Consider the following 25,721-nt stretch of genomic DNA (forward strand, 5'->3'; position numbering starts at 1 on the left):
GAATATTTTCCACGATATAGAATACAGCTGGGACACCTGCAGCATACTGTGCTGTAACAAGCCATAATCAGAGGGAATGACACAGGATTTAAGAACTATACAGTTTAAAGTGTGATTATCATCAACTGCTGCCTGCATCTCATCATCCACTCAGTTCACTGTGTCTACTTTTAGACAGATCTGATGACACTACCGAACCTCAAGAGCATGTGGCCACCATCAGTGCTTGCGCCAGTACTTCTTGTAGGGTGCTTAACAATAAAGGCCTTTCAGTAGTTTACAAGTTCACTTGAGTTCAGTCTTTTTGTCCTGCATGGGAGATTTGGCTTGCGGCATGACAGAGGCGGATCCGTTTGAGAAAAGTAGCACACAATTGCAGGAAAAAGTTAAATACAAATTCAAGCAGGTAAAGTCAATAAATAGGAACGTGTTCAAAATGAAAACAGTAACAAAAAATAAGGAACAACAGAGGGTGAAAATAAAGGAAACAAGAAGGTTTTAATAAGAATGCAAAGCTTTCAACTAGGGATGCATCAATAGTGAAATTCTAGGCCGACAACCAATACCGATGGGTTTTGTTGTTGTTTATTTTCTTTTTGTCATTATTTATTCCCCCTTTTTTGCCAGGGAAACAAAGAAAACTTCATTATAAAGAACAACTTCATGAAATAACAGCTTCAAAAGCCTTTTACTGTCTATAATAACTCATACTTCCCTCTTTTTAATATCTATTTTATAATGCTGTGAAAACAAATTTTTCTCAAACAACTCTTAAAATTTCTTGCCAAAATTTACATTTTACAAGATTACATTTGAACACATCATATGAAGGCTGTAGTTTACCTTCGCCCAGTACTCATTTTTACTGAAAGAACTTAAATACATCTTAATGTAACTCAATGCAATCTTTGTCAGCAGCTAGTTGCGGCCACCTGCTGCAGAGATCTAACGTTAACTAGCTCTCCTTTTACCGATGTCAATGCGGATTCGTTGTTCACAATGTAACACTGTCAGGTCCTCTGATGTGTCAATAGTGAGTTTACTGCATCATTTTGTGCCGACAGCATCCTGGGGAAGAACTCTGTTCATCCCAAACACATTTTCTATTATCCCTGATACAACAGGATGCTGTTAAGTCTGGGGCCCGCTTTATAGCCTGCGCTCAACTGATGACAGGCCGATGGCACTCAAGAGGCAAATATTCGATTACGATGTTCAGACGATAAATCAGTGCATCTCTACTTTTTTCATGAAGCAGCAGCACAAATGGTTCACTTCAGTGCTATTTCCTTCTTTCTGGATTTCTTATTTTGTTTCATCCATTCAGAAAGAATTGAAGTAATCACTCAAGTAAGTACAGCTAGTCCTACATTATTACACCAGAGGTAGAAAAGCACAAAAAAAACTGGATGTAGTAAGTATTTTAAAAGGGCTGCTCTGTCTCTGGGTAATTTCATATTGCAGCGCAGTTAGGAGTGGGGAAGTACAGAAGTGTCACAGCAAAATTAGAGGTGACACACCACAGGATGCTATTATTAAAGTACACCACACAAAGTCACTGGCAAAAGGACACAAAACAGGTAAAAGTAGCATGCACATCCCAAAAATATTTAATGCTGGGTGCTGGACCAAAAAGTAAGTATGGAATAAAAGATAAAGTCCGCACACCAGAAGCTGCTCCTTGAAGCAGCTTCATCAGACGTCTGATATGATGTCTGATGAAGGGCAGGGGTCCGAAACGTAACACATAAATAAATTGTTCAAGGAGCAGCTTCTGGTGTGCGGACTTTATCTTTTATTCCAAAAGGACACAAAACACCACGAAATGTCACTGAAGACATGCTCAAACACTACAACTACCAGAAATAGTTGTAGCTTAAATTCATTTTTTGTTGTGTTCTGTGCAGGAAAAACGTACCGACCAAGAGCAGGAATACCACAAACTTATCACCTTAACGACTTCCACCCTTTGGAATACACAGCATGTTATCAGTCACGACCTCCATCTGCTACTGTACATGACGTCTCAAAAAGATGTGAGAATGTCCGAAATCAGGCAGGACTTACTCTGCTAGCCTCCTACAACAACGTCCAATGTCTGATTGATCCCATGTGTGAATAGAGCAGGTATTTGTCCTGAGAATTCACAGTGATCAAGTGGGCGTGTCTCGTCATGCAGCTTGTGTGAAACCACAGGAAAATAAACACCTGAGGGTGAAGAGGAAGGGTCATTTACACAAAGACGGCAATGAAAATGTCTAACTGCAGAGATTTAGGAACTTTTGTTGGTAAAGGCTAAAGCTGAAATTGTCTGAAAAATTCAGGAAACAGCAAGACAGCCTGTTGTATATGACCAAATCATGAACCAGTGGTTCAATCTGCATCTTGTCCAGCCTCCTGCACGCTCTACCCAGGTGCCAAGTCTCACCTTAATCAAACTGAGTATTTCCAGTAGGTGAGAACATGTCAGACACTGACAATTGCCTGTTGTGTGCTACATGACTCCAGACAATGTCCACACCTGATCTCTCCAGACATTGTCTGGGGTTCATATGAGAAAACAGTACAAGACATAACCCACACAGTCATGCACTACACTGCTAATAATAGGCTACTACTCTGCATGGATAAAAAGCCTGGCCCCCGAAAGCTTCCCAGCACAACAAAATCATTACCTATGTACCGTCAATCAGTATCTCAATTAAATCTTTTTTTCCCCTAGCAAACATCAAAAATAGGTCATTAAAATCAACAATAATTCTTGATGTAGACTAAGATGAAACATTTTATCATGATTAATTTTTCAGCTACATCGCCCAGCCTCAGAGCAAAGATTCTTTAACGGCTGAGAGAGAGTTGGCGTCAGTTCCCAGATGAACCTTTGTGTCCTTGAGAGTTATTTTGCCATCAGTTAGTGGAGCTGGTCCCAATGTCCCAGTGTCCCTCTCAGGACAGCAATGCTAAAGCCCAATCAATCACCTCAGAGGAAGGCCAGCCAAAGTGAACTCAGCCTCCGCCTGCCTCCGCCTGCCTCCATTCTGATTCTAATGATCTTGGAGTCGGTCCATGTCTTGTAATTGTTCCCTGGGAATCACACTAAAATACACCGGAGGCCTTTCTTTGGGCATGAGGTAATGCTGGCTTCTTACAGACTAAAACACGCCCTGCCTTTGCTTCTCTTGCTTGCCACAGAAAAGGGCTGCAGGTGGTGAGGTCCACTCAAGGCCAGTGTATTAGCATTCAGCCAGCTCCCCTCTCTCACAGCAGAGCTGTTTTCATATGGGCCTGGCTCAGTAAGCAAGGCAGATGCAACTCAGTAGCAGGAGGGCAGGGGTCTCTACGCAAACGTCTGTCAGGAGAGCATGAGCCTTGGGTGGGGCAGAGGGGCCTAATGGAGCCATCTCCCTGTTCTCTGTTTGAATCTGACTGCAATCATCGTGGGTACAAACAGATAACACACACTGCACTGCAAAAGCTTCCTATAATCGCACTGTTTACAGCCTGCAGGGCCTTGAACACATTATCATGTACCATACTTCCTTCAGCATTTGTCATCATTGTATAGCATTGTGTGGGAAAGCTGGTTACTCTATTTGAATGCAAAAATGGGAGAACAGTTTTTGTTTGCATCCATAACTTATTAAGTAGGAATTCATCTCAAATTCCAACTAAGAAGTAATTATGCCCGACTGAACTGCACAGTAAGCCAAAACTGGCAGTTTCTATCTTCGTCCTGTTAGACCGATTTTGCTGTGAGAGCTCTTGTGCTGCTGCAGCTGATAAAAGCGGGGTGGATAAGCCTCTACTGATTGCTCCTCTGTGAGATATTTAGCGCTGTGAGAAAAACTCGCTTTTCAGATTCTTACAAAGACTGCTATACTTTTAGATTCAGAAAACATCTTTTCAGAGAGACGCCCCTTTCACATTAACATCTTCACCTATAGTGACACTGACACCTTTTCTGTACAGGAGGGGTTGATATGTGAAAGACAATTACCCAGCTAAGTGATCCCAACATTAGGTGTTTCTGGTCCTGGGGACTTCCTGAGAGAAAAATCATCTAATGTTGCAGGTTCTACTTGTGAGAGGGACGATGCTAAGTACACCCACTGAAGGACAAACTCTACCGTCTCATGGCTGTCACAATGTGGCAACACAGCAGGTGGTTCCAGCACCAACATATGTTACTGTCCTTGTTATCAAATACATCTGGAGCACTGCAGAGTCACTTTAATCCCATTTATTATAATGTTAATTTTTAAAGGTCAATGAAAACAACTTGAGTTAAAGGGCGGGTGCAATATTTTTTTAGGTTTTTGCATCATTCTGTGGCTCACCAGTGCTGTTCCTTAGGTATTTAAATCTGAATATTCGAATTTTGGTCGAAGTACATAGACAAGCAACTCCTGTGTTGTGAGAGGTAAAATACTGTTTTCGTCAAAGGAGTCTGGACCTTTAAAGACAGTGACATAACAGCTGTCAGGAAGGGCTGACAGAGGGCAGGTTTATGAATAAGTACTTCATTTGTATGATTATCATCAGCTCTCTAACCTACGTCAGCAGGCATTTCCATTTGAAAAACATAGAAAAAGAATTCAAATGAACCCGCCCTTTAAGCACTAAAACATAAACTCACATTAAAGATAAACTTCACAAGTGACTCATTACAAATTATCTACATGTATTACTTCTATTTCTTATAACATGCTGACACTGAGAAGACTGAGCTTTGTAAAGAGAACAGGCTAAATTGCCTCTTGATTATCTGGGTCAGGTTTTATATGCCTCTGAGGGTCTCGATGAAAATGGCTTCAGGTTTTCTGGAATTCATCCCCTTGCTTTGGCATTTTATTGCAAACTCTGACACAGAGGAGCAACACCGACACCATGGATAGATTAAAGGAAAACAGCAGACAGAAAACAATTTATTATGATTAAACTCTTGTTGTGTGATAAGTCTTAATTGGAACTTATAAAAAATATCAATATATAGAGAATATCATTATTTGAGGTTGAAAAGAAAATTCAGATAAAATGAAATATAAACAGAGCTACTGAGTCAAACTAGGAAATCATTCAAGCAAAAAATAATCTATGTTTATTGCTCTATAAAGAACTCAGAACAGTGCTCATGTGATAACTGCTAAATTAAAGCAAAGTGTGTTTAAAGCTTCACAGAGTTTTATTTTGAATACCAGCTTCACCGTGCTTTGCATTAAGTTTTTCAGACATTCTTGTGGCGGCCCTGGGAGCTTAACACACTGTGAGAAGACTCATGGAAAGAGACAAAACACATGCAAATGCAGAAAACGTCATCAGTTTGGCAACACTTCAGAAGCATGGGGAAAAATAAATGCTGCATAGTGAGAAAACAACCAAACACAGAGAGGCTGCAGGCCACACAGAACACAATGAAAATTAGTTAAAATGGTTTAATTAGTTTAACAGAAATAAACTAAAGTTGGAGTGCCTGAAATAAAGTCTGAATCATGCAACCAGACCGTTAAAATAAAAGGAGTTTTTGTGTCCCCTGGAAACTTCTGCTGTTTTCCGTTGTGTTTTGCTGCATTTCCATATTTGTTTTTGTTTTTTTGCATTTTTGCACATGTGCTGTGAAACTGGTTAAGATGTTTTCTCCATTTCCTTGAGTTTTGTGTTTCCTTAAGTCGCAGTGCATTGAGCTTTCAGGGCTACTGTACAGTCTTGTGTTTGATTTCTTCTGACCTACAAGGAATCTCCTACTCCCAACTGTGTTTCCTGTTTCACAAAGAGTAAGCTGTTAATGGGACAGTTCACCCCAAAATCAAAAACACATATTTTCCTCTTACCTGTGTTGCTATTAATCAAACTAGATCGTTTTGGTTTTAGTTGCCGAGTGTTGGAGATATCACCTGAGGAGATGTCTGCCTTCTCCCTAATATAATGGAGCTAGATGGCACTTGACTTGCGATGCCAAAAAAATATATGTGACATGGGTAGCAGGTGCAGTTCGGTAGGCAAAAAATAAATCCTACATTACCTGTTCACAACAAGGTCTGTGGATTATCTTAACCGGGTCGGAAAAGAGACATTGTTGCTGGGTTTTTGCTTTTAACACCACAAGCTGAGTGCCATCTAATTCTTTTATATAAGAGAGAAGGCAGACATTAAAACACATCAAAACCATCTAGACTGATAGATGGCACTCCAGGTAAGAGGAAACATATCTGGGCTATTCGTCCCCTTAAAATTAACATATGGGGTGTTTTTTCCTGTTAGATGAAAATGTAAAAACAATATTAGACATAAATCTTTGCAGTGTAAATTAGTAGACAGAGTATTTGGCAAAAAGAAAATTTGAAAAATACAAATACAGGAAATGCTGACAATAAATGTAAGCACAATCAGGAGGGCAAATGTTACATTTCTCTTAGATTTTCTAATACAACAGGGAACATTAGTTATCTGACAACAAAGATCTGAATAGATCATTAAATGTTTGCAGATTTATTCTTACATATTCATAAGGTCCCACAACCAGATTATCCTTTTGTCTGGAATCCGCGCGGCGGGCTTTTGTAAGGCATATGGAAATGTCTACAGTCTGGTTTCACAGAAACACCAACATCAGCATTTTTAGCTGACAGCTAGAAATCCCCCCACTATAAGCCTCTGAGGAGACTGCAAGACAAAAGGCACAGACATGCACATGGGCACACACACACACATGTTCTGCCATTGTTAACTCTTTGCAGGACATGATATTTGAAGTTGCAGTATTAAAGCAGGATCACTGAAGCCATATTGTCTGTAATATAACTACATCCTATGCCATCCAAGGGTCTACTACCAGAGCAATACATCAAAATACCACTAATTGTACCATTTGAAGATTGGGATGTCATTTAAACCTGTATTTTTTTGCCAGTGCTCTTCTACTGTTCCCACAGACACAGCACAAATCTACTTTTGGCAAGGTCTGGATGGAAAAAAGACACACAGTAGTTATATAACACTGTTGTAACTCACTGAGTTTGGTGTTGGCATACTCAAAGACACAGTATTGAAGCATTAAGGGAAGTTTTTGCAATATTATAATTATTGTTTTTACCGTAAAGCGTGTCTGTACTGATACTACTACTGCATAAGAATTTAGAGGTTTTTTTAAGTACTTCAAATATAATTACTGCAAGAGCTTCTGGAGTCAGCTTTTTTATACCAGATTGTCCGAAAACAATAGATTAATTTTTATAAATGCACAAGCTGAAAGTGCTTGCTGCTGAGTTTGATTCAGCAGTGTGGCTCAGAGGACTGGCATGAAGGAGGCTGAATCTGGAAATGTGCCTTAATTAATCCATGCCTTGTCCGCTCCCAGTAATAATGGAAGGGGAAAGGCCTCCTCCCACAGACCGAACACTCCAACTGTACATGGTCAGAGAATTGACTCCTAAACATAGTTTTAATCAGCAGCGGAGGCGAGAATCAGTAAAACTGTAACCAGTAAAGACAGGCAGTGGCCGCCCAACCACTGAAGTGGACACTAATGGACTTCACAATATCAGTGAAGCGTTACAGAGAGAGCCAAATCAATGTCTCTCTCTTTATCTCGGTCTTCCACTGTAACATCAGCGGTTTTCTAATGAGGTTTCCTGAACTGCTCCACTCTCACAGACATGAAAAAAGTTCAAGAATGAATCTGTTTTTGATCTTCTTCAATTGAAAATACTTTGAAGTCTTTTCTTGTTCTACGAGCCAAGTCACCACGTATGTTTCTGCAGACCACTGATCTGTTACATTTGTACGCTTGATACATATAACATAGTTCAAATTACATGTATATGAGTTTCTTATCGCAGAGGGGATGGTGGATGGCATGACACCAAGGTGAGATGGCTGGCAAGCAGGAGGTCAAGCAGCAGACCAATTTTGATGAAACGCTGGGATATTTCCAGCCATGTTTATGGCAACAAAACCAGGTATTTTTTGACGAGATGCCAGGACATTTATAGCTGTATCTGTGGCGACAAAATCGGGTGATTTTAACAAAATGTCAGGACACTTCCAACCATGTGTGTGGTGACATAACCAGGTATTTTTAAACAAGACGCTGGGACATTTCCAGTCGTGTTTGTAGTGACGAAACCAGGTATTCTTTACATGTGGAACATTTCTATTCATTCATTCATTCATTCATCTTCTAACCGCTTCATCCTCTTGAGGGTCGCGGGGGGGCTGGAGCCTATCCCGGCTGACATCGGGCGAGAGGCAGGGTACACCCTGGACAGGTCGCCAGACTATCGCAGGGCTGACACATAGATACAAACAATCATTCACACTCACATTCAAAGCCACGGATCGAACCGGCAACCCTCTTGCTGTGAGGCGAGAGTGCTAACCACCACACCACCGTGCCGCCCCGGGACATTTCTAGTGGAATAAAATTATGGCGGAAAAACTGGTATTTTTAACAAGATGTCGGGACATCCCAACCATATTTGAGACGGGTATTTTTAACGAGATGTTGGGATATTTCCAGCTGTGTTTGTTTCGACAAAACTGGGTATTTTAAGGTGACGCTGAGGTATTTCCAGCCATTTTACTTGGCAACAAAACCAGATATTTTTCATGAGTTGTTGCATCATTTCCAGCTGTGTTTGTGGCACCAAAACTGGGTATTTAAGGCAAAACATGATGTTTCCCTAACTGTCACTAAGGTGTTTTTGTTCCGAAACCTAACCCCATATAACCACAGTGTTGTCATGACATAATATTGAATTTAAGAAACATACTTGCTACATATGAAACATACAAATGTAACATATCAGTGGTTGCAGAAACGTACAAAGTCATCATGTTGCTTTTTCTTTAGCTACTGGGTTGGCTTTACTCTTTTACCATGTACATCTCTTGTGATTCAACACTCCACTCTTTATCTGTGCACATGAATTTGCCAGTGCAAAGACTTCTTAGGAATGTTTGTCTCCAATACTCGTACTCCGCCTGTGTTTTATTCTAATTACTATGTAGCAATGTCCACCTTATTCATAGCACAAAAACTAGGCTATGAGGTCTGTGGCACTGCAAAACTTTCTTATGGTTAGAAAAGGGAGGCTACTATCTACACTGCTCTCAAACAAAGCAGAGAAATATCTCTTTAAAAAACTACATATGAACAGAACCACAACGCTGTTTGTGGCCTGAGGTATTTTATTAACAGCGGCTTTCTCCCTACACTCATATATAAGTCATGAAGAAACCCTCTTAAGTGTCCTCTCGAATCCCCTCCTGTATTTATCACGACTCATCCCCCCGGGGTACCTGACGGTGACAGATTAGGGGGTCTCTCTCACTGCGTTAGAGAACAAAGAACCAACACGAGACACCCCCTCACTCCCCCCAGGCGTCCAGCAATCTACCTCCACCAACTCATACAGACGTCCTCTGGGTGAGGTTGTGCAAAAATAAAATGCACTGTCTGGAAATGCTTGTTAGTGCCTTTTCCCCTAGAATATGAGACGTGCATATTTCAGAACATAACCTTTATCTGGCATTAACTATGTAGTTTACAGACAGGGACAGGTTTCCCAACAATTACACTCATGTCACGATATATTTTCATGTAGCAATTGGTTAATTCATCTGTGTAGTAGTGATTTTATAAGTAATCCGAGTTAAGAAATCAACATGGACGCCATGGTAACTATGTCTTAGCATCTGCAATGTAATATTAATTATGATAACTCCTCCCGCCAGCCTTCAGACGATCTTGTGGCTATTATGGCTTGAAGACTTCCTCACTCAGCCACTACAACACTACCGTACTGACACAGTAATTAAAATCCATACCAGCACGGCTGCCTCATCATCTCACCGTCCACAAATAAAAATGTCACAATCCCCTGAGCCTCCGAGGGCTTAATAAGGCGTCAGACATGCAGAGAACATCTGGTCTTTTTAAAAGTCAAAAGATGAACAGAAGGAGGGGTCGCCGGATTATTCCATTTAGTGCCGTGTCAGCAGAAAATGGAAAGCGGGGAGACAGAATGTAGTGGAGATGATTTGTTTCCCCCCCGACCCTTCACAGGTTCAACCCCGACTGCTTCAAAGGAATATAACCCTTAATCATGTCAAAGAAAATTGCATATGCATATGACCCTTCTGCTATCACATAGCAACAATTTAATTTGTGGCCTCGCACAACAGGCAAAGAAGTAGTAAATCTATGTTAACATTTAAAACCACATCTTAAAAGAGAAAAGGGGAAATGTTTGGCTTTATTAATCCTCCTATACACAGCACTGCTTTGCTTACGCCCCACAATGTAATATTAAGTTACCCCTTGACTCACATTGTAAATATTGATCTCTCCCAGAACACAAATTTTCAAACAATATTTAAGGCAAATGTCAGCATTGTTATTTGCAAGTGATCAGATCTGATTTGTGTGTCCAGACATCATTAACCTATCTGTGTGGGTTGCCGTGGTAACAATTCACGGCAACCCAGTAGCTACGTAGCTACATTGATGATGTGGCTTTCCAACATGGAAGTATTAGAAATGGAGGTCCATCATTTAGCCCTTGACACAATCGCAGACAATTTATTTCAGCTACTGTTCACAGCCTGTTGTCCTCCATTGCACTCTGCTAGCAGCAGTTTTGCTCGGCGTTTCTGTCACTCTAGATTTGACATTGTTGTTTTATGTTGCTCTGCTGTTTCATGTTGCTCTGCAAGTGACGCAAAAGACACTTCAATATCTGATAAGAGCAGCCAGAGCATCCGGACTGAAGTGCAATCTGTAGAAAACCAACTGTAACCGCAATTCAAATGAACCTCCAAATGTGGTTTGAATCTGATTTGCAAAAACTGGATTTCATGTAGCTGTAGCTTTGTTGTCCAGACTTTCTAAAATCAGTCTGGACACAATCTATATTTGCCACAAAATAGATTCGACTGGCAATCGGAACACAGCCAAGAGACGCTTAAATTTGCATTTAAGTATTAAGAATCTGTGTAGTGGATCAAAAGTGTAGCTGGGGTTAAACTTCTGACTCAAAGAATCTCTGATAGACTCTAATTCAGCAGCCAAATGAGCTGTAACTGCTGGGTGGGTAACCAATTCAGTCTCGACAGACTGAAAGGTATGTTAGTGCAGTCTGCTCATGTTTATATGATTGTGGCATTAATTACAGTGGTTTATTCATGTATTTATTACTATACAAGAGCTGAGAGAGCTTATATTAATAACTCAGCGCTCATGCACATCCCCCAGCTGGCTGGTGAGGGGTGGAGGTGAACCAAATAAGTCAGAGAGGAGCCAGATTGCTACTAAACAAATTAAAAGAACCAGTCTTGTTATCAATAACTGAAGCTTTCGTAAAAATCAAAGTGAGCAAATGTCAAATATGGATGCACCATTTCACAGATTGGACCGACCTTCACAAACTACAATGCACTTAGCCTGAAATGGAAGTGCATAAAATTAATTGGGGGAAAAAAAGCATCCAACCGGCCCCTGAAAGACCTTCTTGATGTTGCCAAAAAATCACTCCTCTTAGTCTGTTACTGTCATCACTGCAGTTTTCCTCAGCCAGCATCTCGTCACCACGAGCTCACTGATAAAGAGCTGGAAAATTCCCCCGGATGTTTCCAGCGCAGAAACAAATTCTTAGCGGACACTGGGAATTCCCGTTCCAATGTCACCAGTACTGCCAACATGTTTCTTGCACTTATTGTAATGTAATCACTCGCGTTCAGACTTTGAATTCTGACCTACTCGGGAGTTCACGGCTGGTTGATGGATTGAGAGATTGTTCTCACTGTTGGCAATGTTTCAAAATATTGATTGGACTCTTACTGAGACCAGGAGTTGACACTTCAAACTACATTACACTTAAATACATCAAGTAAGGCAGCATCTCTTTTAAAGGCAACAATCGAAATAAAGGAAATATGTCAACCTTAAAAACACAGTTTATCTCTCTCCCATGAAGCAGGTACTGTATATTAAATATATCCAGAAGAACATGGGATGGACCAGGCATGGAAGGTAATTCCCAGATGACAGAGACATTAATAAAGCACATGCACAGTCTAGGACAGCAGAGGGTAAATGAGTCTCTCACTACAATCGTGCACCATTCAAATGTCTAGACACTATTACAGTGATCCACAGCAAACCTTTACAAGTCACATTCAATAAATGTGCATCTGGCAGAGGCACTTCAGTAATGAAAGGTCTAAGTGACCTTTGTTGACATTCAGTGGGTCAACAAAATGAGTCTCCCTTTCCTTCCTCCAGGCAGAAAGCCTCTCCTGTTGTGAGGGGGGGGCACAGGTAATCATGGGTTTAATCTCACCAGCAGTTTGGGAGCAGGACCAAATATGGAAGCAGGCGGGTGAATGTAAACATGAGGAGGGAGAGCCAGACGCCCTCTGTGGGGTGTCAAGTCTGAGCTAAAGCCTATAAAAAGGCAAACACTGCATGTACAAAACAGGTAAAGAATTGTAACCCTAACTATTTCCCACCTTTTTAAAAACCTTTCATTGTTCTCATAATGAATTAGGTGTCATAATTTAGGTTTATGAGTGTATTAACAGGAGGTACAGTGATGACAGGAAAATGGGAAACAATAAACGGGCACTCTAACAGAACCCATTTAGGGAGGGATGCAAATAGTGTTCATAAAGAGACTGTGACATAGCATAATATGTATTTTCTGCCTCCTGCCAAATGAAAGGCATGTAGAAGATGTCCCTGCCCCCAACCTGCTGGCGTTTCATGTACGATGGCATCACATGAATGTCTCAATTAGAACGAGACAAAAACAGACTGGAAGACAAACCCTTCTCCCCGCAGCGTTCAGGCAGCCTCCCTGCAGATTCAGACCCTGCTGATTCAGACCATACCAAAGCAATAACTAACACTAAGAAGTATTTATTGCTGCATACATTTGATCTAACTCAATCGTAGAAAATAATTAATAGAACCATATGGTCAAAAATGCTTGAGCCCCACTACAACGTGCCTTCACGTGTGCATTTTAGACAGTCTGTTGTGCCTGTAACAATAAGAATTATGACCAATGAGCCCCTGTTTTATTTTTTTGGGTTGTTTTCCCTGCTGTACTGAAAACATACCATGACCCCACATTTTGGATACAGTAACACCCCTAGTAAAGAGCATTGCTAATACTGCAAAAATCATTGTGAATGTAGCCTACATTTTCATTTTTAACAGCCCATTATAACAGCCTTTAAATCATCCTGACATTTCAATCTGCAAATCTCTGCATCTGTTAGCAATTCGCTGGAGTGTATGTCTCAGGGTTCGCTGATCAACAGGACATAAATCCCATAAACAGTGCAGTATATGGTGTGGAAATTATATCCCACAGTCCTGACTCCACAGTTGCCAGTGAATGCAACAGCGAACACAGTGTGTGACCCCTGTCCCCCAGGGAGAGTCTGCACCTCGCTACAGCCAGACAGACAGACAACAATGTTTGGGCTGAGATAGTGAGAGATCAATACTCCAGAGAATCCCCTCTCACTGCTCTATTAATTATTTACAAGTAATAACATGGCTGGCCAATAAAACACACTCATATGTGCACACACACAAACAAGTAGGACCTTGTGGCAAAAAGCAGCAATACAGAATCAGCAACAGGAATAAATCTTAGTAGAGGTGATGGGGGGTAAATTGATACAGCATAGTATTGCCATATTATTGGCAATACATGGATGCCAAGTATCGAACTCCTATTATATACATTATTAATTTTTGCAAATACACATTTTAATACAACTTTTGGTACTGGAATAATAAAATCAATTGCTTTTTTGGTCCACTAGATGGTGCTGATTTGCAGTTGGGATAAAAGCTAATAAATCGCAATTTATCCCAATATATTATATCGCAATACTCAGCATACTGCAATAATATCGTATTGTGACCTAAGTATCGTGATAATATTGTATCGTGAGTCCACAGATGTTGATATTATCTGGATAAACCTTGTCAGCATTTAACAAGAGCTGCAATGATTAGTCATTTAATCGATTAGTTGATTGACAGAAAATTAATCTGCAACTATTTTGATAATCGATTAATTGTTTAAACAATTAATGAAAACAAAACAGTTTTAAGTGATTTTTTAAGAAAAAAAATGCCCAAATCATCAGGTGGTAGCCTCTACAACGTGAGGTTTGCTGTTTTACATGTTTTATATCATTATAAACTGAATATATTTGGGTTGGACAGAAAAATCTAAAGATTCCCCCTTGGACATGGAAACACGGACGGAAACTTTCCCCAGTTTTTTAATATATTATACACTAAACGAGTATCAAGAAAACCATCAACAGGTGAATTGATTGTGAAACTAATAATCACAAGTTGCAGCCCTATTTTCAACTCCAGTGCACCTAATGCAATTTATAAGAATTTGAAGCAAAATCCAAGTGCCCTTCTTTCCACCATGTATGACCTGTAAAATACTGTGCACAGTGCTATGCATGAAAAAAAACTGTATTGTAACAGAATACTAGAGAAGAGGAAAGACAACTGCCAAAACCTCACAGAAACATGTGTGGGAACATTATTTTGCAAACACACCACAACTTGAACTTCCCACAAGTTGAAGTTCAACTCTCATCAACACAACCAGAACAATCATGACTAAAGAAAAAATTGTTTTAATGAATCCTTTAATCAACCATATTCATGTCTAACACAGTGGATGCCAGGCTTATCATCGTGTACTCATCAGAAACAGAGCTGTAAGTGGGTGACTCATTTAAAGATTCAGAGACCAAATAGCATGAACACATGCTCTTTGAAATTCAGTGTTTCCCTAGAATTGTGCGGGCCTGTCATGCCAACGAGAACCTCCGCCTGGAAATGCTCATTCCAGTGTTTCCCCAATATTCATTCTGTACTGCAGCATTGCACACCACCATCAGTCCATAAACGAGGGGTCTGTTTGTATGTCTCTAAAACAACTAGAATCGTCTCAGGCAGTGCTATGCCCACAATGCAACTACGGTGCCCTTGCAAAAAAGTAGCTTACAGACAAAGGAAGGAGACGAGAATGCCGGCCAATAACAGATTGTTACCCTCAGTCTACATCCACCAAGTCAGACTAGGCTACTGGTTAAACAGAGGCTCGGTAATTAAACACACTAATGTGCTGATGGATTCTGTGTTTTTGTGTTTTTAGTTCAGATCGGTGATACTGTTTTGCCCTCAAGTGTTAATGAAAACTAATCTCCTGTCATTTGCTCATGATATTCTCTCCACTGTTTTGGAAAAGGAAACAATGGAAGTCACAGGATAACGAGCTTTAAAGTGTCATATTTTCATTTTAAATAAGAACTGTGCAGTGGAATTTAGAACAGTAACCTATAAATATTTTGAGAAGTTAGCTAACTGTTCAAATATTTAAAATAACTTCAGTTTGAGAACTGATTTTGATGTGGTAGACTGAGCGCTTAGTTGTGTTTAAATCAGGACTTATATACAGACACACTGCTCCACTTTCAGTTCTCCCGTAGGTACAAACTGGGTCGGTGGTGACCTGTAGGGCTGGCTCCAGTGCGTCACAGTCTACTGTAACACCGAACCTGCATTTAGTCAGTGCCAACACTGACTTTGAATACTGAGAAATACCTGACAAATCTGACTGCACATGAGCTGTTTTGAGCAGGGTAAAATAGCTGTCCACAATTTTTGCAGAGCATCATTTATGTCACCATATCTGCAGCAGGGTAAGTGACGTGTTGACAGGGTAACAAAGCCTATTATTTACAGGCTATGGAACCACAGCTGACACCAGAGTGAGTGACAATTGTGCTTACGTTTGGCTTATATTACAAGGCAGGAAGTGCCCTCGCTAACTAGATTAACTATGGTAAAGGTATTCCTTGTGTGAACAGAAGCACCCCCAATATAAAAAAGAGCAGCTTCAGCGTCCAAAGTCAAACAGCCTGTTTACAGTGACAGATTGAGCAGGGGCTGGAGTCAGACTGTGTGTGTGGCAAAGGTACCAAGACTCCTGCAGAGAAAGTAAATACATCTTTGACATTAATACAGCACCGCTGTTGTGTTATGAGTTAGAAGTACACTTTAAAAAAGACAGGGTAAAGCTAGGGCAAAGGTCTTTCTACTGGAACAACACTGAACAAAAGGACTGTGCAAGAGTGGCCTGAGCTTCACAATCACAGAGATCACAGTTTAATAATGGGTCAGTCGGGAAAAATAACTGTCTTCAGTGGGGTTACTGAGTTACTCTTTGTAGCTCCATTTGGAGCTCATGGTGTGTTAAACCCATCAGTTATTAGAGAGGCAGCCATATGGTATCTAGACAGGTGTTTAGGAGGTGGGATCACAGAGGACCACACAGTCAACAAACTCATTAGCCTTCAGAGGAATCAGCTTCTTTCTGTCAAAGAGTGGAACGACTCTCGACTGCTTTGTGTAATTTGCACTGACTAATATAGGTTTTCTATCAAGGTTCCACTGTTGATGACAGATACAACTGCAGCCACTGGAGCAGTCATATCAGGCAAGTGAATACATTTGTACATAAACATCATCCTGACTCACTTGGATATTCAAATCTGACTCTCTAAGTTTCTTGGAAATCAAACACATCAGCCACAGCTTATCTATATAAACAGATATCTGCATATGAATGCTCAATCTGTGGGCAACGGGACACTGGCCGAAATACAAATCTCAGAACTCAAAAGCTGTCAGCTGACGACCATTTAGCTTTTATAAAAAATAATCTATCTGCATTCATATGCAGGTATCTGTTTATAGAGATTAGCCGTCTCTCAACTCTAACTCCATTCTCATGCCTCAAGTTGTTTATAAGACTGTAAACAATGGCCGGCGCACCGGAGAGTGAGTCTTCTTCTTCAGCTTTCTTACCACAAGCCACACACATACATACACTAACGACCCCACACACCCCTACACACACACAAGGCCCACTACCCCACTCTCACCACCATACACGCACACACACAGACAGACCCATTGTTTTTACGCAGACATCAAAGATGTTCTTGTACCACTGCAGTAACAAGTAAGTCTAAAATAAGCCCTCCAGTGTCCTCATGGATTTTAAGGCAATACTAGAGTGTGGATCTACTAACATGTTGGCACAATGTAGCCAGGCTCAAGCACTTTAAACAATTAATTCAGTATTTTCTGTCTGAGTACGGTCGCATATCCACAACAATTAACACTCAGTACTATAAGCTATTACTTTGGCACAGTCTGAACCTGCAGTAGGACGCTGCCTGAACGCTGTGTCTTTAAGTCTTTTGTCTCGTTCTGCTAACTGACGCATACTGGTGATGTCACTGTAAATAAAATAAAAAACCCCAATGATATACACAATGGCCGGGTGGGTCAAGGACTCATGTGACTAAGAGTTCACATGTGATCACAATGACTAACACAGGGTTAAATCCTGCGACTCCCCACCAGTCAGTTAGACCTGAAGAAACTTCTTGGATGAGAGGTGAAACGTCTTCAAGAGACTCAAGCAAGTCCAGGTGCTTACCATACAGCACATAGAAAATGACAATGTCGACATCAATTTGACACAAATCATTGTCCACTGACCTTGACCAAAGCTTTATTTATGCTTAATGCATCAGTGAGGGTTGTGAGTGTCTGCACGGTCAGACAGTGATGTCACACCATCAGACATGCCCTTCACAGGGGTCCAGTGCAGCAGGTTATTTACACATCTGACATTTTTTAACTACACGGATAAAGAACAATGCTGTTTCCAATACCCTGCCCCCTAGAGTTTGGGAGAATATTAGTTTGCCATAAGTAGAAAGAAGAAGAAGAAAGATCCAAATGTTTTCTCGTCACAATTCCATGCCAGCTCATGTCTGTGTGACCATAGGTGCAGAAAGCATAACTGAGACTTAAACTGGCTAACCATGCTAGCTGGCTAACACACTGGCAACAGCTGGTGCACTGTCCAAACCATCGATAAATCTCATGATCTAGTAGTTCCGTCCCGTGCATGCGAGTAGTAGACATAAATAGGCTATTTTGATAGTAACTGTTTGGCTGTACCAAACCGAGGATGAAGCATACTGAACCAAACGTCCTGTACCAAACTGTTGGGGATGGATACAAGTATCGTTACACCCCTAGCAAAAACCCATGGACATAACAGTCACAACAGTTACACAGTAAAATATGATTGACAACCAACCTCTCTTATAAAAGTTTCAGAATAAAATAAATAATAAATAAATTTCAGGATTAAAAAACTCAGTGTCACCTCTCGAATGATCCTTGATTGGAAGATATATTCGCCTTAAAAGCTTCATTACCATCTTCCCCAAGCTTATGTCTAAGACATTAAATGCGATATAAAGATGTTCATTCGATATTGTAAGAAACAATAAAGATATATATGTTCCCAACAAAAGTTTAGTCAATCCACAAAACAGTGGTAAAATACATGGAACAACTTGGGCTGAGCCACACTGGATTGAGGAGATCTGATGATTAACATCAACCTACACAGTAAAACCAGACATCCTTCTATAGTTTCCATTTATAACCTGTAATTCATGTGGGAGTATTCTGAACATGATGCCATTTCCAGCTACAGTTTCACCCACTTTCCTCCTGCTGTATGATACCTGCTCAGTTCTTATGTTACAATGTTTTACATAGATTCAGTATGTTCTTATAATAAAAATGCATCTTTCCGAACAAACACACATACACACACCCCGCACACAGTCATCAATAATGGTTGGAACTGGTGATGAGAAAACAAAAGCACAATCAAGGTACCCTCCTGCAAATAATGGTGTAATTATGAACAATAATCTGAGAGTGACAGCCCCCCTGCCAACCCCCACTGGTCTAAAATGGCCAAATAATCATTTCTAATGCACCGTTTCTTCTCATCTTCTCCCATGGTGTGTGTGTTGACAGTTCATTAGAGGTTTTTACTAAGCTGTGATTGTGGTGATTGGGTAATAAAGTGGCGGGGGTGGGGAAGACAGCAGGCAATGTTGCACACAGATTACTACCTTGGTTAAATGATGAAATTCTGCCAAGGATTACTAAGGATTCATTCAAACCGTCAACAAAGGAAAAAAGGACTGAGGTTTTCTTAAGGAATTAGTGGCGGAAAACACAATAGTACTAGTAGGGGGGGGGAATACAGCCAAAAAAATGTTGTCAACTTTTAGCTGGAGTTACTTTTCCAAGTCATTTAGTGTAGGATTCAAAAAAGGTAATTCTGAGTGAAAATTCAGTTGAGAATAAACATGATCCAATACTAAAATACAATGAAAGGACGCACAAATAATTTTGTGTGATGCATGTAGTGGGTTACTGAGTGGAAGCTCAACATGGTTTGTTGATTCAGCTGCCTACATGTGTTGCTCTTCACAGTCAAACGTGGAGACATACTAGGAACTACCTGCAACCTTTATACTGTATCTGCTAACTGTGGTCAGACCACTTTAACCAATCACAATCAACTACACCAAATTGTTTCAATACAAACAGTATACTGGACATTTATTATTGGTACATTGAAAAGCTCTGTTTTGTTAGTTGTATGGATTTTGTGTCCAAAAAAAGTTTCTGGGACTTTTAATCCAAGGAACTACTTTTAAAACATTTCCTCCAAGTTTCCTTAAAGACCCACAAAGGTTAGGCAAATTAGACCACTAATGTAAGAAAAAGTAACGGCTGTTTTGTACATTGTTTATGCTCATGACTATGCAATAACGTTGGCGTCATATAAAGCAAGAAATAGGCATCACTATTTGTCTAGCACTGCAACAACAGTGAGCTTGGATGAGGTTCAAGTCCTTCTGCGGGTGATTGTGATTTACTGCTTTGTAAATGGGGTCACTGAGTCAGCGTAGGAAAAGACACCAGCAGTTAGGGTTTCAACAGTATGAGCTTTTCACCGTATGGTAACCGTCAGTTTCACGGTATTACAGAGTTGTTATAAGTCAAAATGACCCTAAAGGTATGAAACCAAATGGGTTATCTCTGGTTAAACAATTGTTTCATTACTATAACTGAAACTTAAAACATTTTTTTAATGAAAGTTTGTGCACAATGTAAAATCAACTTCTTCTCCGTCTAGTGGCATTTTCCTTCAATACTGTAAATAAGCAAATGTAAATTATATGATAACCATCAATTTTAATAGCAAGGTATACCTTATAACCGGTATACCACTGCAACCCTACCAGCAGGAGTAGCAAAGCAGATTCAAAATGCTTGTAATGCTAGACTTAAAACTCGAAAATGTTGCTGTTGTAGAATACATTAACTTTTTTTTGCACTTTTGTGAGAATACTAAAGAGTGTGTCGTGTTTCACCATGCGTTTGGGGCCACAATAAAGCAACAGAGTGGCGGGAAACTGTGGATTTAAATTTCACTGATGCCTAGAGGATACTGATGTCTAAACACACATTTCCGCACTTCTGCTGTTTAGTGCAACCAAAACTGGTGAGACCTGACACAAACTACCGCTACTGTGTACCCATCAAAGTCAGAATCTCCACTGCACTATGAAAACTTGCAATCAACTCAGAGAACAGGGCTATCTCATCTCATTTACTTCGAGTCGGCATTACTATGAGTACCTGACCAATGAAAAATATTTCCCACTTGCAAAGTTCCTGTACTTAAAGAAAAGTACTACCTTCCAATCAGGGACTCTTTGTGGGACAAAATAATGTTCCAAGAACTTAATTAAAAGCCTGGTCCCTGAGGTCAAAACACAATGACTTCCTTTAAAAGGTTTCTCATTCCTGGGGAGAGTTCCTACAGTAAAAATGGGCCTTATGTGGGCATCCATCAGATACATGGAAATCTGATGGGTTTCCTATTGATTTTCAATTGGCAACCATTAAGAGGATCTTCTGTGCTAACAGGATATGCAGTGGTGTGAAATCAGGGACAAGGTCATAACAGGTGAGCATGATACCTGCCAACCCTCTATTTCTACTACAGCAGCAGCACCATTCCAGATTAAGTGTCAAGGAAATGTGCAGCATACACAAATTCAGTGTAACACCACTGTAATCCAACACAAATCTTATCCAACTACTCGTTCTAAGATGTGACAGTATAAAGCCCTTTACCGATGGGAGCTTTGTTTTTTCTCTGTTCAATTGATTCACCTGTCAATATATTTTCTGAACTGGTATTTTTGTCAATATTTTCAAGCACAACATAAATATTACATGGCATCATCATTGCGTGATGTAAATGCATAGAAAGAGGTGGCTATTGAGTAAAAGGGGGCCTTTGTTTCAACACAGGCCCTTGTTGGCTCTCGAGGCCATAGCAGCAGCATTGGAGGCTCCTATTGGCTCGAGTGAGGTGTCAATCAAAAGGTCAGGAGTTTGCCACCATTTTCACAGCAAAGAGTCTGCATATTTACATGCAAACAGGATAAATTATGGATAATATGTGGAGAAATATGAACTTTTAAAACAATGTAATGGTAGTTTGAGGATATTTTTCAATTGAGCTAAATACTTCATTGGACTAAGATTGTCTGGACCTTTGGGAGTGTATGAAGTGCATGCCCAGCATTTTTGTTTGCATAATATCAATCTGTGGATTACAATAATGCCTCATAGGTGAGTTACATTTTATTTGTTTGTGTTTTGTCTGAGCTGTGGTTGTATATCGAAATTGTCTGCATAAATCGGACTGCAAGGACCGTAGCTTTCAAACCATAGATCATATGAGTAAACCACTTAACAACAGCAAATATAGCATTTGGGCCCGCAGATTTCTACCTCACTCTATACAATCTTGTATTTAAGATGAACTTCAATTAAGATTCTTCTGCTTTATGAAAAGCCATTTACATATGTTCTACAGCGTGTATAGGGTTGAAACACCAAGCAGACAAAGCTGGTTCCAAAATGAGGGTGAATCCAGGGTTGGCTTTCACTTTCACTTTTGCTGGTGATACTGGTTGCAAACAGTTACTGAAAATTCCTGCATAGTATACCTTTAAAGAAGACTGGTAATCCTATAATACACTGTTAGTCTCTATCATTTGTGGGACATCTCTCGTATATTTCCAGGCCCCAATCATTTTTAGGTCAACCATCAAGAACGGTACAAATGTTCCACACTTACCTTGCGTACGCCTTCCACTTCAAAACCATTGAGGTTTGCATAAAGTGAGTGGTGCCTTTTTCCTAAGAGTGATGTTGAAGTGGCATTAGCCGTGGTTGGGACTGCCTTGTCCAAGATTTGTTTATTATCCTGCTCTTCCGAACCCCTCAACTCCTGCTGTTGTTGCCCCAGAGCTTCAGCCACCTCCCGGCTCTCCATCTCTGTGTGTGCTGGTGCAGGCTTGGGCTGCTCAGGCCGAGTGCACAAGTCATACATCACTTTCTGTCAAAGTCAAACAGCGCAGATGGGATCAATATGACTAAACGAGGTGCCCAGCCAAGACCGAGCCATCGCAGGCTTTTCATTTGCTGGAGGAGAATTACCCGGATCAGCTGTGGCAGGTTAACTTCACAATGATAAAGATGTTACTGTTCTCTTTCAAACCAGCAGGAGTGTATATTCACAGCTGAGGTGAAGTGTCAGAAACCAGGCAAAAGGCTGTCATTGCCATGCTTATCGGTAACTACAGCCTCCAATGTGTAAATCCCTGTAAAGCAGGAGTTTGAGGGGACGGTTCCTTTCATAAGATCTGTTACAGCAAGAGTCTGTGTGCCATATCCAGGACAAAACCAGTTACAGATAAACCAGGAGTCGCAAATACCTCCCTCTCTGCACTATGACGTTTTCCAAAACGAGGACAATCAGCTCCAAAGGGATCTTACATATTTTCAGCTTCGGCTTCTGAAGGCGATTCAACGAATGTCATCCTCCTGGTAACATTCTTGAGCATTCTGTGGTTTATCATGCAGTCCTGCTCACAACACTGACATAGCCTGTTTCTTCATGCCTTGCTGCTCAGTCGCCTGAGGGGGGTTTGTCATAAGTACTTCTCCAGAAAATGGAAAAGACACAATACTCCACTTAACCTACATGACGCCGAAACAGCACATGCAGGCCCAACTGAAATAGCAAACAACAAGAGACGTGCGATGGAGGAAAAACAAGAGAACGATCTAACTAACAGGTCTCCACTCCGGTCTCTGTTCTCTCAGTATCGATGAGATGTGGGTGTCATGTTGACTCTCCAGCTGTGAGTCTGTCCTCACTGATGCCACTGTGTCAAAAAGCATTTCATCCAGATGCGAGAAGACTCGACAGGGTGGTTAATCCTATCTTGGTTACAGCGCCATAAAGGTGAAGAAAGAGGACGAAGGGAAAAATGTGTGTGTGTGTAAGAAGGCGAGTGTCACTGAGAGGAGGGGGGAGGGAGGACTGCTTCCATCGTCCTATCACAAAAAGGCAGGCTCCGAGACGGGGCCCAATCATTACCGTGACTAGGGCTCGTTTCCATGGAGATGACGCTGGAATGATGTTGGCTGCCTCTTGAACAATCAATAGGCAGCACACACTGCAACACAGGGAGGCTGCAAGAGGCAGGCAGAGGAACAAGTGTGTCCAGACTAATTCTAATGTTTTACTGCAGTTGTCCCCTAGAGAAATAAATAAGATGTCTGACAGGATAATGAACCCTACTCATGTGTTAGTAATTTAGCCTCAGGCATGGACACTGAAAAAACATGTAAAGCTGCAGGTCTGATGTCGTAAAGATTAACTCTGTCACAACTCAGTGCCAGTTTACAACTCATTTAACCTCACTGCCCTCCTCTCTACTATAGGAGGTACAATCAAGTGCTCCACCTAACTGTCTATTAAATGAACAAAGCAGCTTAATAAATCCCCTTAACAAGCAGCGGCCTCAGTGCGAGGGGATTAGGGTTCCCACATAGTTTTAACGATGACTTTTCTACAATATTTTAGCCCATTTCCATGACATTATTTAAGTAGTTTGAAATGGGTAGGCTTATACAGCCATACATTATTAAACATCCACTTCCCAGTTATTTGGAGGAAAGTAATCTGCTAAATATACTTGCCTGTTAGACGTCCCTGTCGCACATGCCAATAGACCAGAATGACACATACTGTATGTGAACTTTGCCTTTTTGGCCACCCTTTTTGGAGATAGAAAACCTAAGACCATATAGTTTTCAATGCAATATGACGTGTGGTTGTATTATAATTTTGACATGTTTTATGCATTCGTTTCATGTTATCCAAATGTTTATTTTATAGACATTACAGAATAAAAACAACTCCAGGATGTACAGAAATCAGCTGACAGGCTTCACGTGATCGCATCACTCCAGTTTTAGCCAACTTACACTGGCTCCCAGTATGTTTTAGAACAGATTTTAAGGTTTTATTGATCACTTTTAAGGCTCTTCATGGTCTCTCTCCCAGCTATATCTCTGATCTCTAAGCACCGTACACGCTGGGACGTACTTTGAGGTCCTCCGGCAGAGCTCTTTTGTCTGTTCCAGAGGCTCAGTTGAGGGCCCTGAGGCTCAAGGAAATCAGGTCAGCTGAGTCAGTGATGTCTTTTAAGTCCCGTCTTAAAACATACTTTTACCGCAGAGCCTTTCCTGATTTTACTTGAGTTTTATTTTCATTTTTTCCCTTTAGTTTTTATATACTTAAGTGTTTTTATCAGTTCTTTGATGAGTTGTTGTTTTCATGTCTTGTTTGTTTTAATTACTGACATGTAAAGCACTTTGTAACTCTGTTTTGAAAAGCGCTTTATAGGTAAAGATTATTATAAATTAAGGTTGATCATCATCATGTCCCTTCAGGCTTCCTCCGTACAAGTGCATGAATGACCCAACAAACTGGCTGGATACTGCTTATTTGGACATCGATACATCTACAGTATAGACAATATCTGGTGATAAAATGAATATGTATATTTGATTCAATCACCACTATTACCACAGTGGATATTCTCATCTTATGTGCCTCTAATCTCAGTGTGAAAGCCCTGGATAACCTGCCACAACAGCTTTTCAGCATTTTCCTGTGTCTCTCCTGCTGTGACAGCGTGTTTCTTTACCCCAAAATGGGGCCACAGCCTTGGCGATGACGTGATGTCGGTCTGGTCTACATGTATCATGTGATACTAGTGACATTTCAAAAGCCATGCAGCACAGCATGAGATTTAAAATTAGTAAAACAAGAAGCATGTTTTCCATAATGTCAGACATGGTTTAGACATGGAGGAGTCACTTTTATCTGGGTAAACCATTTTTAGAATACTGTGACAGTTGCAGAACAGCTACCGGCTACCTCTGATCCTACCAACAGCCTATACCTCACACTACAGACTGCTGCTATCCACCTCCTCCAATCTCATCATAAAGTAGCTAAATAGAGCAGGTTGTAGATTAAAGCAGAGGAAATGATTAGCAATATGACATGACTAAAAGAGCATGTTTAGCTGTCAGCTAATTCAACTGTTTCTGTAGTTTGATATGTATATTTGCTGCTGGTGAAGAGGTGCACAATGCAGGGAACTCAAATACCACTTCATTCAGTTCCCGCATTGTTTTTCTCAAAGATGATTCTTTGGTTGTCATTCTTTGGGATCACTTTCATATAAGCTAACATGAGGCCAGAGATTGCTGTAGCACTAAAAGCTGAACCGACTGCCTGCTGTGCAACTGGTAGCAGAGACACTGAGTTTTA

At 40.6% G+C, this 25,721-nt stretch overlaps 1 protein-coding gene across 8 annotated transcripts in view; it reads right to left on the reverse strand.

Moving 5' to 3' along the window:
- The window catches only part of LOC125898352 (peripheral-type benzodiazepine receptor-associated protein 1), a 98,874-nt gene that overhangs the window by 64,854 nt on the left and 8,299 nt on the right, over positions 1-25,721 (reverse strand). Inside the window, exon 1 of one of the 8 annotated variants that reach the window (XM_049592134.1) lies at positions 22,164-23,368. The exons of the other annotated variants lie outside the window; for them this stretch is intronic. Within the exon in view, the coding sequence (XP_049448091.1) occupies positions 22,164-22,418 (255 nt within the window). The 5' untranslated portion in view covers positions 22,419-23,368. Of the gene's footprint in view, positions 1-22,163; positions 23,369-25,721 lie in introns of those variants that run through there. 8 annotated transcript variants of the gene reach the window in all.

The sequence above is a fragment of the Epinephelus fuscoguttatus genome, linkage group LG12 (assembly GCF_011397635.1).
Source record: "Epinephelus fuscoguttatus linkage group LG12, E.fuscoguttatus.final_Chr_v1".
In the NCBI taxonomy this organism is placed as follows: domain Eukaryota; kingdom Metazoa; phylum Chordata; class Actinopteri; order Perciformes; family Serranidae; genus Epinephelus; species Epinephelus fuscoguttatus.